The sequence below is a fragment of the Phocoena phocoena genome, chromosome X (genome assembly GCF_963924675.1).
Source record: "Phocoena phocoena chromosome X, mPhoPho1.1, whole genome shotgun sequence".
Lineage (NCBI taxonomy): Eukaryota > Metazoa > Chordata > Mammalia > Artiodactyla > Phocoenidae > Phocoena > Phocoena phocoena.
This window is the reverse complement of record NC_089240.1, coordinates 57,437,934-57,452,105: the sequence shown is the minus strand read 5'-3', so window position 1 is coordinate 57,452,105 and position 14,172 is coordinate 57,437,934. Positions and strand designations below refer to the sequence as shown.

At 37.3% G+C, this 14,172-nt stretch overlaps 1 protein-coding gene across 1 annotated transcript in view; it reads left to right on the top strand.

Moving 5' to 3' along the window:
• OPHN1 (oligophrenin 1) overlaps positions 1-14,172 on the top strand; it is a 606,563-nt gene that overhangs the window by 368,393 nt on the left and 223,998 nt on the right. The window contains exons 11-14 of the mRNA XM_065900746.1: positions 1,295-1,373; positions 3,759-3,792; positions 4,329-4,391; positions 5,800-5,874. Coding sequence (XP_065756818.1) covers positions 1,295-1,373; positions 3,759-3,792; positions 4,329-4,391; positions 5,800-5,874 — 251 coding nt within the window. The remainder of the gene's footprint in view (positions 1-1,294; positions 1,374-3,758; positions 3,793-4,328; positions 4,392-5,799; positions 5,875-14,172) is intronic.

The window sequence follows — 14,172 nt, the reverse complement described above, 5'->3', positions numbered from 1 at the left end:
CCAAACAGCTAAAGAGCAGAAAAAAGAACGATTCATTCTAGTTAATGAATTGCTTTTTCTTTTTTTTTCTTTCCTTTTTTAAGGAGTACTTTAATGGAATAAGAGACAGAAGGACAGGTAGAACAGGAGTCTCGATATCAGAACTGTAAAGGACCTCACAGCTTGTCTGCTCCAACATTTTTATGGATAAAGAAACTGAGGCACAGTGACTTTTCCACTGAACTCTCTTGTAATTGCTCTTATCATTTCATGACTCTGAGAGAGGTCTCATCTTAACACAGAAGGGGTGAGAGTAACAAGCATCTCATAATGGCACAACTACACAGAGAATGGAAGAGACCTTATACCTGCAATAATATGGTCAATCCCCAAATTCCAGTTTGGCTTTGAAGGTCTAAAAATAACATAGTATACCAAATTGGGGTATCTCTGTGTATGTAGTTATAGTTACTGCAAGTAAATAAAATAAAATTGGATTTGAAGTCATCTGCCATGCAGAAGAGGCCTTATAGTGTATTAGTTAAGAAAGAACATGGCTGCTGGACCAAAATTCCTAAATTCAAATCCTCGCTCTATATTTACCCACTGTGTGAACTTAGGTAACCTCTCTGTGCCTCAGTTTCCCCTTCTATAAAATAGGGATTACTATAGTTCCTGCTTTATAGCCTTCCTGTGTAGATTAAATGAATTAATACCTATAAAGTACTTAGAAAAGAACCTGGCATCTGGTGAGCATTCAATAACTATTAGTTGTCATTGTTATTCATAAGATTGCTTAAGTCAGCCAAAAGGCCTCCTCCATGTGGCTGAGCCATTGTGCATGTTGTTGACTTATTTCCAACTGAAATGCTCCTTGGACATCCTAGGTGGTAGAAGTAGCAAGGCATTTTCCTGATAGATGAACGTGCCCATAATGAACATGCTCAGAAACCCTAGAGCCCAGACCAAATGGCTGGCTTCCAAGAGAGAGAGGCAGGGCAAGCCTCAGTTTGGCTCAAGCACAGTGAGGCCAGTTTAAGTGTGTATTATGTTGAGGTGTCAGTATCTGCCTTCCTATTTCCTTGTCCAACTCTGGCATGAGGCCACCAAGATACCACCTCCACCAGTGTCTCCAAAGTTACTGTTCTCTAAGTTCCATTGTTTTTCTGAGTAAAAAAGATTATGAGAAGTTGGAAATCTATATGCCTGTGCCTGCTCAGTCTGATATCTCCCAGGGCTGAGGAGGACCCTAGATCACAAGACTCCATTCTCTCAGGTGACTTTTCTGCTCTCAACTTGTCATTTTTTTCCTTAGGCCAGGAACCATCACTCTGCAAGCCCTTTCAGAAGCTAACAGAAGACTATGGATGGAGGCCATGGATGGGAAAGAACCTGTAAGTTATCCTGGGGAAACATCAGCAGCATAATCCAGTATATGAGTCGCTCTAGTGGTAGCAGTGGGTCCAGGATAATTAAATGGTGATAGATCTTTGATACTCAAAATTTTAGAGGTAGAAGGAGTTGTTGAGTTGACATTTCTTGTTTAACAAGTTAGGCAACTTGAGTTCCAGAGAGGGTGAAAGACTTCTCTAGGATCACTCTCAGAAAGGCATCACAATGGGCCTAGAATCCAGGTCTCTCAGCTTCCTGCTCTGGTCTTAGATTATGCAGCCATGCCCACAAAATCTTCTTAAGAAAGAAAATTAAGCCTTTTTGCAGTTTATAATATTAACGTGTTCATATATAAGGATGGAAAATAATTTCCATGGTTGTGAACAAGCATTTATTAAGATTTTATTCAAAATGGTTTTGCTGCCCCTCCCTTACATCCCCAAGTCAGCTTGTTCTCTTTAAGGGCAGGAGATGGCATTGCCATCCTATATCTCAGGATGCACCACTCCATTTAGAATACTGTTACATATGATGACAAGTAATACTTTTAAAGGCTAGTGATTATCATATAAAGATCAATATGAACAGTCAGAGGTCACTGAAAAGAATTTTCTCTCTTCAGTATCTTCTGCGTAGGTTTCTTCTCATGGCATATGAAATAATATCAGCTTCCTAGTGTTGGAATCCCAAAAGTTTAGATTTGGATCTGTTTCTGCCATTCAATGATTGTGTGACCTTGAGATAGTTATTTACTCTCTGAGACTGTTCTCTTAAGTAAAATGGCTTTAATAATTTCTGTTCTACCTACCTCACAGAGTTGATTTGAAAAATCAATTGAAAGCCAGTTTGTCAACCATAATTTACTGTATTAGTTTGAGGTCTTCTGACTGGTCTGAAGTTTGGGTACAAACCTACTGAAATTCAACAGTGTTTGGATACAGTCCAGTCTTCTTGCTTTATGCAAGGCAAAAACTTGCTAAGAGGGGAAATATATTACAGGGCTTTCTTTCTGTGTGTTTTCAGTGCCTTGGAGACTAAAGAGGAGTGCCCAGATGCCAGATTGCATTAATAGCAACCAAGATGGTAGCAGGAGAGAAGTGGTGTTGTGAGGACTGTCATCCAGAAAATAGGCCAGGGCCTTTCTCCCCTTCCTCCCCTCCCAGAAACCTGGAGCTTAACTATTACATGCCTGTGATATTTCTTTAGGAGGTTAGTAGGAAGCTCCACAAGGCATTTTATTCTTTTTTTGTTTTTGTTCATATTTCTTTCTTCTTACTTTTTAAAATTGAAGTATAGTTAATTTACAATATTGTAAGGCATTTTACTTTTAATTCCCTCTCCTGAAATTGCTCTCCCTTTAGGGTTTTAAAAATCAAAGGATACAGATGGCTTTTTGTGGAGAATGATGTTAGAACATGGGCCCACTGCATGTGGATCCTTACCAACTTGATTATGAGAGACGTTTCACAAATATCTTTTTTATAGCAGTGGTGAAAAGGGGCTGGCCAAGCACAGAAACCTCTCTCACTGAAATATCCATTGGCATACACACATAGGGAGAAAATTTTCTTTTAAAAGGAGAGCTTGTTAAAGCAAACTATACAGATGGCGTATAGAGGACTTATTTCCTGCAGCCTCACATTACTAATGTTGTCACTGCTTTATTAACCCCCCCAATTCACTGTTCTTATACATAGTATGCTTGCCTTTGCTTAAAGTGTCAAAGAAGATCAGGACTTGAAGGAACATCTACTCCAACCCTGATCGTTTTAGAGATATGAATTTTGAAGTCGAGAGAATGAAAAGGATGCCTAAGTTTCATAATGAGGTAGAGGTAGAGCCAAGATTAGACTTCAAGAGTCAAGGATCTCTTCTTTGGTCTCTCACATAGCTATCACAATGCATACTTCAAGATGGCTCAGAGAAATCTTGGTGAATGCATGGATCTCTTTCAGATGGGCACTTGCCTTTCTACAGGGAAACACCCATTAATGTCTCTGGGTGGCGAGGTTGGTATTAGGAATATTTAAATTTTACCATCAATGCCAGTTACCCAGGTATCCATGAGAAAATCACTTTCTTTCTCTCATGCTCTCTTGCTCCATCAGAAAAATTCTCTAAGCTTTACATAAGTAAATGTCTAAGATGAGTAGGCTAAAGCTGCAGTGAACTGTATGAAATCCAGTCTAATCTTCAGGGATTGTTAATCCAGCTGTTCCTAGGGCCCTAGGCAAAGATGATTCTGTTTAGCCCACTTTCTTTCTTGTTAAAGCCTTAAAGTCACTAATGGTTTTGATGGCTTATTTGGGGAAAGATATTTAGTATTTGCTGTACTTACCTATAGTGATTCACAATAACCATTGCTCTTTCTCTCTCTTTTTTTGTAGATCTATCACAGCCCTATAACGAAACAGGAAGAAAGTGAGTCAAATTTCTGATCTACTGATATTATGAACTGTTAGCTGTCCTAATCACAGTAAATGTTATCATCAATGATATGTAATATTGATGCAAGTGTATTTGTGGATACCTCTGTATGGAATGAAATTCAGGCCTATTTTTTTTAAAGGTGTTTATTGATTGAATTAAGGAAGTCACTTTATCTTAGCTTATGGGTGGGATAGTAGTAGTAATATAAAGAAACACATTATATCCTTCTTTTTCTAGACACATGATAGAAATTGTGTGCATTTCCAGCCTCACATTTCACATTTGATGTAGCTCATGCCTAAAGCAGACATAATGCAGAGGGTCAAGTAAAAGAATTTTGTGTTATAAGAGTAAAATCTCTAACCACCCTCTCCCCTGAATGAGGAATCTTTCCACCTAAGGCTGATTGAAGAAGAGCAACCAAACCCCTAGTTCTCTCACTGCAGTCTCTTAGCAAGATCATTGAATGCTTGGTAGGTGAGGCTTATTACGGCAGAATCTAACTCTGCTTTTTTTGCTTGAAACAGTGGAGCTGAACGAAGTGGGGTTCAAGTTTGTTAGGAAGTGCATCAATGTCATTGAAACCAAAGGTAAGATATGAACCATAGCCTTAGCAGTGTTTGAATCTGGTCATTCTTTTTTTTTTAAACATAGTTTTATTATTTATTTATTTAAGTTTTATTGACGTACAGTTGATGTACAATATTATATGTTACAGGTATACAACATAGTGATTCACAATTTTTAAAGGTTATACTCCATTTATAGCTATTATAAAATATTGGCTATATTCCCTGTGTTGTACAACATATTCTTATAGCTTATTTATTTTATACATAATAGTTTGTACCTCTTAATTCCCATCCCTATTTCGCCCCTCCCGTCCCCCCAACCCCACTGGTAACCACTAGTTTGTTCTCTATATCTGTGAGTCTGTTTCTTTTTTGTTATGTTCACTAGTTTTATTTTATCTTTTAGATTCTACCTGTAAGTGATATTATACAGTATTTGTCTTTGTCTGATTTATTTCACTTAGCATAATACCCTCCAGGTCCATCCACGTTGCTGCAAATGGCAAAATCTGATCATTCTGAATTTTTCCTGGGCAATTTTTCTAAAGGAACAATGATATCATCTATTAGTCAGGACCCGTTTTAGGAAAGGATACTGTTTATAAACCTTGAGTACTAGACACAATGTTTAAAATTTCCTCAAATTTCAAATCAGTGGTATTTAACCATGTTTGGATAATTTGTGGTTTCCTGCCTTTAAAGATAAAGAGCTTCAAATGGCTTATAAAATATTCTCAAATACTATCTGGCACTCTTCTAATAGTGTTATGATAGTTCCATCCTAAATAAACAAGAGTTCAATTTCTGCCACAACACATATTGATTTAAAATTTTGGGGGGGGCAAAGTTAAATTCAGGCAAATGTGGCATCAGCATTCTTCCAGGTTGATGATACTCTCTTGTTTCTCTCTGAGAATATTTTGAATGTAGGCAAGTGTAGTTTATGAGCCAGGCCTCTTTTTAAGTTGCTTCAATGTTTCTCCATGCAAAAAATGGCTGTTTGCTTCATATCTGCCACACTCTAGGCCTTTCTTACTTCATTACCACTGCTCAGGGGCAATTTGAAGGTTCATATTTCCTCCTTTATCAACTAAACCCTAGTTCCTTGACAAGATGGTAACACCATTCTCAGCCATCTGCTGCTACTCACCTGAGCATTTTCTTCTATTTACTATAGAGTGTGTTCTTTTCTGTTCAGGTTAATAAGGGCTTGGTACAATCCAAATGAAAGTATGAAAAGAATAATTTGCAGAGATGTTTCAGGACTGTTCCCCTATTGCAGGGGAGGGCTGGAGAGATTGGAGAGAGTAGGGAGACCCTTTCCTGTTTGAACTGACTCCATTGTGTAAGTACCTACTTTCTCTACCCTGAGGGAGATGAAAGCTCTAGTTATATAAACAAAACTGACTTGGTTTTCTTTCCCTAGGGATCAAGACAGAGGGATTGTACCGTACAGTGGGCAGCAATATTCAGGTTCAGAAGTTGCTGAATGCCTTTTTTGGTAACAATTTTTATTTCATAATTCTTTTTGGGAGTTGTCTGTGTGTTAGGAAGAAATGTGGCTATAAGAGAAAGGAGACATTGCTAAAGAAGGTTGTAGAATATATTTTTTAAAGTATTTTCAAACATACAAAAATGAACATTTATTTGCCTATCCTGAGTCAGAGACCATCTTGCCTTGAAACATCTTATTCACTCCTCAAACCCTTTGCAATCTGGATTCTACCCTAACCTCTCCATTGGAACTACTCTGGCCAGGCTTAGAAGGCACCTTCTTGTGAAATCCAGTGGACTCTTTTCAGTCTCTATTTTGCTTGATATCCTTGTTGACCACTCTCTCTTTTTCTAAACTTTCTCCCTACATGACTTCTGTGACTCAATGGTCTCTTGATTCTTCTAACATCTTGTATTATTCCTTTCAAGTGACTCTTGTCAGGTCCTTTTTCTTTTTCTTACCTTTTAAATCTTGTCTGAGTATTTCCCAGCATGCTATCTTTGCCCCGCTTCATTTCTTCCTCTACATGTTTTCTTAATGATTGATTTTTATCCTGGCTATGGATCACATTTTTCTTTTATACATATGTCTAGTAATTTTTGTTGGACACTGGACATCGTGACTTGAGTGTTTCAATTTCGTTGACTTCTTTTTAAGAGTGTTGAATTTTGTATTGCAGGCAGTTATTTGTGGAGCAGCTTTATCCATTTGAGGATTATTTTTAAGCTTGTCAGGATAGATATAAAGTATCCTTTCCTAGCTAGTTTAGCCTTACATCTAAGGTCTGACTTCTTTTGTCTCTTCATTCTTAGTTATTGGAACTTAAACATTTGCCAGCTTTGTGTGAGTTCTGGGTATTCTTCAGCTTAAAGCTTCTTGGTATTTCTTTGCCTAGACTAATGGATTTCCATCCTAGGCACTAGGATTTATATTCAATAACAGACTCAAGGGGACCCATAGCTAAGGGTTTTTCAGTTCTTTTTTTACATAGCTCCCTCCTCTCTGGTACTCTGCCCTGCAAATTCTAGTTTCCTCAGCCTCTCTGAACTCTGAACTTTGATCTTTGTCTCTTCAACTGAGCAAGACTTGCATGCTCAGCTTGAGCTCTCACTCCCCATGCTACCATCCAGAAAGTGTTTTCAGGCAGCAAGCTATGGCGATAGTAGGGCTTATTCTTGTTTTTTTCCCCTCTTTCAGAGTCATAGTCTTATACTGTATGTTGTTCAATGACTACAAACAGCTATTTCATATATTTTGTCCTGTGTTCTAATTGTTATAACAGGAGGGAAGTCTGGTCCCAGTTACTCCAACATGGCCAGGAGTGGAAGTTCCTCTTTGTGGTTTTTACTAGCACCTCTTTGCTTTCAGCACTCAAAAATCACTAGTCCAGACATCATCTCATGAGTTCTAAAATCATGGATTCAGTTTCCCACTGGACCTGTGCTTCTCAAACATACTTAGGTCATGGCACACATTGGAATGATCATATCTGTGTAGCACACTCTGATAAGTGGACAAAACTGATCATGGCTGAGGCAGTAAGCTCCAAAGGCTGAGGAAGTCAGTATTGGAATTTTTGCACAAGATCTCTGTACATAGATGTTCCACAGGTACCTACGTTTTACATGTCCAAAACTAAACTCATTGTTTATCTCTTCCTGAAAACCTGTTCTTCTTCCTTTTGTGAATGATGGTGAACTATCTGGTAAGCTCAGTTCTCATAAAGTGTCAGAGAACAAATTGAGTGTGGAAAGCTGCAGTTTGGATAAAGCATATATTTTTGGTCTTTTCTGTGGTGCATACCTTACCTTCCGCAAACCTGCAGGCCTGACATCCTAATCTATTAACACTTGAGGGTGCTGCAGCATCCAGTAAGAACAGTTATGGAGATTTTGCATTGTGGATTACATCATTGGTACCTCAATATCTGTTTCTATTTATCATTTTACACTGTTGGCTTTTAAAAGTTTAAGCTGTGTTATTCCTGGCCAATTTACATTGCATTTTATAAGCTAAAGGACACTTTTCATATATAAAACAGTTAACAGCATGGCCCAGGATATTTAGTCTCTAAAAAATTATTGAACTATTTAGAATTCTGTTTCCAGTATCACTACATTCTTCTACCTGATGTATAATAAGCTAAAAGAACCGCCATGCTGGGCATTCTACTGAGTCTGTTACAGGCTTCAGTAGGACAGAAATGGTTCATTCAAATCACACATGCCAGTACAATTCAGTTAAAGTATCATGGAAAGTGGCTGGGCTGGTGTAGTGCATGTGTTCAACATCAGTCTCCAAATATCAGTACTCATAAGAATATCTGAAAAATAGACAATAGTCTATTACATTCAGAATATTTATATTCTGAATAAAAATATTTATAAGTATTTTATAAAAACAGTGTTAATTTACTTATGTATGCATAAAACTGGTAAACCCTGATCCCTGTCCCAGATCTAATAAATTCTAAATCTGGTGATGATCCTCATTCATTTATTTATTCATTAGCAAATATTTGAGTATCTACAAAGGGCCAGACATTACGCTCAGGGCTATAGATTAAACACTGAACACACCACTTGTATTTCCTACCTTTGTGGGACTTACATTCTATGGAGAAGACTGTCTGTCAGCTAGCATATAATCTTTAAATATGTAAAGAGACCTCCCTTCTAAGCTTCTTTCGTGTTATGTCTTCTGGAGATTCTCACTGAGATACTGAAAATTGCCCTGCTTCTTTTGACCTATCCTGATCTTTTCCCATACCACTACGAATTGGCTGCCTTGGCTTCATGTAGGCTCACCATGATTTATCCAGGAGAAAGAGCATTCATTTCCTTTTGCCAGCATGATATCTTTTCCTTACTTCTTTCCTTAGGTCTCATGCTCTTTGCTAGTCAAAAAGACACTTCCAGCCACTTTTTTAACCCAAACAATCTGCGGACTGCAGACTACTTTCTCTATGGCATCTCCTATAACACTTGACTGTGGACTTTCTTCTGTTGTTTACTAGAGCCTTCCATACTTCCCCTACTTGAAAATCTGTCTTTTTGACAAATATAATATAACACTAAGTCAAAGGGGATATATCCACAATTAATAATTATTTTTCAATCAGTCTGTTGGTTGGTTAGTCACAGTTCTCCCCTACCCTCGATTGTTGCATGATGCCCTATGTTAATAGATCCTACCAACTGTGAGGAATAGTCTTCACTTGTGCTGGATCCATCAAAAACTACCTTGGTCACAGAGAAACTAATTTGATTACCTCAGAGGCAGTTTGGTACCACATCTAAGAGTTCTGCTTCTTCACCCTTTACCAAGTCATAGGCATTTCATTAATGATAATGCCTACTGTTATCATTGTAATCTTGATAATCATAATTATGCTCATGATAATGCCAGTGTACCTAGCACATTGTGGTAACTCAGTAACTGTTCCTTCAATGGAACTCTGAGATCATGTTGTGTTTCAGAGACTAAGTGTTTTACAATGACTGGAGCAGAGGGGTGAGATGGGGCATGGAGAGCAAAGAGACTGGATATATTAACAGAAGTCCTTGATGAAGTTGAACCTGGCTAGGAAACCATACACAGAAAAGCATTGTTCCTACAATACTATTACAATGACAGAGGCCTACTGAGCCAAACAGAGGAGAAATTGGCATGGTGAGTGAAGTAACTAATCACTAAGATGTTATTTGGTTATTTAAATTTCTCCTTTCACATTCATGCTATTAGAAGAAAATACATTTTATTTTCAGAAACCAGTGGAATATCACCTAATATAATCATACGTAGAGAGTTAAATAGAGTAGAAGCGTGCACACATGGATGATAGTAGACATTTTTTATTGCCATACTTAATGCAAAGTATTCAGCACCTGAAAACTTAACTTTAGTATTAAACTCACATATATTTAGACAAAAAGATAATAAGTCTATATTAAACAGAAGCAACTTCAAATTATATGAGCTCTTTGGCTGAAGGAGAAAGAAGTTCATTAGAAAATAAAACAAAAGCATGTTACACTCCACTTCAGTAGTCCCAGAACTTGAACTCTATGCATTAATCTTTAAAGCAATTCTATATGTTAATAATTTTTATTATACTCTAGAGTAGTGGGGATCTTTAACTTTCAATACATATCAAAATGCTTTTATTCCTAAGTCCAGATCTGTGTGTGTACATATATTTTAAAAATTCATGTAGGTTCTATACATTAATCATGACTATACTTACTAACCTAGATACTTTGATTATTCTCAGATTATGCTTGCTTTGAACCAGTACTGCTGGAGGCCAAAAGAATTTACCATCTATATGTAATGTTGTCCTTTAAAAATTATTTCTTATTTTTCTTTAGTTTTGAAGCTGACTTCAAAAACTTTTAGAAATAAAGTTTGTAGACTGAATATTTTTTCTATTGTTTTCTCAAGATCTGAATATCTGAGGTCAAATTCATCTTTAGATCCCAATGAACATATTGCCCTTTCTTAGCATTACTGTCAATATATGAAAGGTGGGATAAGAATTTTTGTTTCAGGGGTATTTTAATGTACAGAAAATAAATTAAAGCTGACATATGAATCTGGCAACCCCCTCACCCAACTTGCTCCATGCTGCTGGGTTTCTGATATATGGACAGTCTTTCAGTTATCTCACCATGAGTAAGGAACCAGGGAATGGTTCACATTAGTGTCCTATTGCTGCTGTAACAAATTGCCAGAAACATAGTGGCTTAAAACAACACAAATTTGTTCTCTTACAGTTTAAGAGGTCAGAGGTCCAAAATCAGTCTTATGGAGCTAAAACAAGATATTGGCAGGGTTGGATTCCGTCTGGAGGCTCTGGAAGATAATCTGTTTCCTTGCCTTTTCCATCTTCTAGAGGATGCACATTTTCATTGTCTCCTATGTGCTAAGCATTGTATTAGGTGGTCAGTACACAGCAGAGAACAAGGCAGACAAAAATTCCTTTCCTCGCAGAGCTTAGAGCCTTGCAGCAGCTTTAGTTCATGGACATAGTCATACATTTTCCTCTCAGAGTAACCTCTGGAATATCCCAGATACAGGGTCCTGTTGATGTCTGCTGGCAGCACAAGGACATAAAACAGTATGAAAGAGAAATCACAGTATTCCTTTTGGAATAAAATAGCCTGTTTCTTGAACCAAGATCTTTCATATATTTCTATGATGCATGTAAGGAAAATATATTAACTTAGGGATAATGTAAAACTATTCCTTTTCCTGATGTGGAGTATATACCTCATTTCCTCTGTCTAAACTCCATTTTTTTTTCATTTTCTTACAGGTCTTATTGTCTTTTGCCTCCTTCTGTCTTGACTTATCGACACTTTTCTCCTTTTCTTTCTTTTTTTTTTTTTTTTTTTTGCGGTAAGCGGGCCTCTCACTGTTGTGGCCTCTCCCGTTGTGGAGCACAGGCTCCGGACGTGCAGGCTCAGCGACCATGGCTCATGGGACCAGCCGCTTCATGGCATGTGGGATTTTCCCGGACCGGGGCACGAACCCATTTCCCCTGCATCAGCAGGCAGACTCTCAACCACTGTACCACCAGGGAAACCCTCCTTTTCTTTAGACCAGTCTTACAATTCTCTCCATCTCATTCATTGATTCACCCAGTGTTTATTGAGTACCTAGTTTGTGATAGACACTGGAGTTTATGGCTACTGTTTATCTCTCTTTATTTGTTCTTTTATCCCATTCTTCCCATATCCCTTGCATTCTATTCTTTTCTTTTTTAAGCAATGCTTTTATTTTTTTTTAATTTTTATTTTATTTTTTATACAGCACATTCTTATTAGTTATCTATTTTATACATATTAGTGTATATATGTCAATCCCAATCTCCCAATTCATCCCACCACCACCACACCCTTGCTGCTTTCCTCCTTTGGTGTCCATATGTTTGTTCTCTACATCTGTCTCTCTATTTCTGCCCTGCAGACTGGTTCATCTGTACCATTTTTCTAGGTTCCACATATATGTGTTAATATACGATATTTGTTTTTCTCTTTCTGACTTACTTCACTCTGTATGACACTCTCTAGATCCATCCACATCTCTGCAAATGACCCAATTTCATTCCTTTTTATGGCTGAGTAATATTCCACTGTATATATGGACCACATCTTCTTTATCCATTCATCTGTTGATGGGCATTTAGGTTGCTTCCATGACCTGGCTATTGTAAATAGTGCTGCAATGAACATTGGGGTGCATGTGTCTTTTTGAATTATGTTTTTCTCTGGGTATATGCCCAGTAGTGGGATTGCTGGGTCATATGGTAGTTCTATTTTTAGTTTTTTAAGGAAGCTCCATACTGTTCTCCATAGTGGCTGTATCAATTTACATTCCCACCAACAGTGCAAGAGGGTTCACTTTTCTCCCTTGCTTTCTATTCTAATGTACTATGACTATTGATTCGCTTCCATAAAATCTCTCCCATTAGCTCATATTGGAAACGCTTCCAGACACAAGTAGCAAAATAATCAGAAATGAAAGATTAGTCTTCCCTAGATCAAACCTAGTTATTATCTGGGAAAATTGCATTTACTGAATGCTCAGGTAGACAGTACATGCCCTAGCATTTTTCTATGTTTCTTCACCAGATGCCTGAATCTCTAGGAATCTAGTATGCAGCACAGTGGCTTACACAGGAAATATTTGTGGAATGAATGAGTGCTGTAGTGAATTAACTAATGATATCCCAAACTAATAACATAATGTAGACAACAGCAAAATCCAGCTATAATTCCATATTTGTATATTCCCCACGTATCCCTAATAATGGTACAAGAAATTGATTGCCAGTTACTTTGAGCAAAGTTCCACATGCTTTTTCAATTAAAAACAAAGCAAAAATTAGAAACCAACACATTTGTAGAATAAGAATCCTCAGCGAGTCCCACTATCATGTGAATACATGTTCTAAATTGATTTCATGAGTTGATCAGTCTATACTTGCACTCACAATTTTGCATTCCATGGTGGGTATATCTACTGTTAAAAGATAAACTGAGGCATATTAAAGTTTCTAAAAGTTTATTTGAGCAAAAATTGATTTGAATCAGGCAGCACCCATCTAGCAGATAGAAAGGAGCTCCAAGGAGCTGTACAAAATGAAGCCTTTTATAGGGAATGGGGAGCAGGAATAAGGAAATATTACTGGTAAAATAGTGGGTTGGTTATTACAAGGTTAATTTCCTTTAGGGGGTAACAGGGATCTATCAGGTAGATTCCTTAACTAGTGTTGATCATGTGATTCCTGACTAACCAGATTAAGACTGCATTTCTGGGAGAGCAGAAATTGTAATTATGTCTTAGTTTGGTGACATGAGGCTTAGCATAAAAGACTCCATTTTGGGCCTGTTGTTTTTTAATTGTACAAAATGCTGTACAGTATTGAGAACAGAACAAATAAGTCATGAATGAAAGCATAAAACCCATCAATAATGGACAAATTTAGCAATAAGGATTTTTTATACCTCAGAATTAAAGTAAAGCAATAAATGTTTCACTCTTTTATACTAATTTCCAATGTTGAACACATTTTTTGTACCTATCGCCTATCACATTCTATTGAAATTATTTCTTCATGCATGTCTCTCCCATAATAATTCCTTTTTCTCAGAAACAGGTACTATTCCATATATGGCTTACTTCATACTATTGCACAAAATTCCTACCTTATATAGTTTCACAAAATATAGCTGCTGTGAATCTCTACAAAGAGCATTAGTACCATTAAGTTATTTGAACTGACATGTAATTAATATTTGGGCATAACAGTTAGTAATTAGCAAGTCATTATTTATTTTTTTCGTATGGAGGCCAGAATTCTCAAAGATGCCTAAATCCCAATCAGAGGCAATTCTTCATTTAAACCATGTAGATGATAATGGGCAAAGGGGAACTGTAGCTCCTTTTCTCTATTTGAGGACATCTTTTATTTGTTCTTCCTGTTGCCCTCATCACTCCCTCACTGCTCTTCCTTTGCTGTCCAGATAATCACATCTAGCTTTCCTGAAGGGTCTTCTTACCTCGGTAGTTAGTTCAGTTTTGATTCTTCTCCCCATCCCATTCATGTTTTTTTCTTTTTTCTTTTTTTTTAAGCATCTTTATTGGAGTATAAATGCTTTACAATGTTGTGTTATTTTCTGCTGTATAACAAAGTGAATCAGCTATATGTATATATGTATCAACATATCCCCTCCCTCTTGTTTCCCCCTCCCAAACTCCCTATCCCACCCCTCTAGGTGGTCACAAAGCACCAAACTG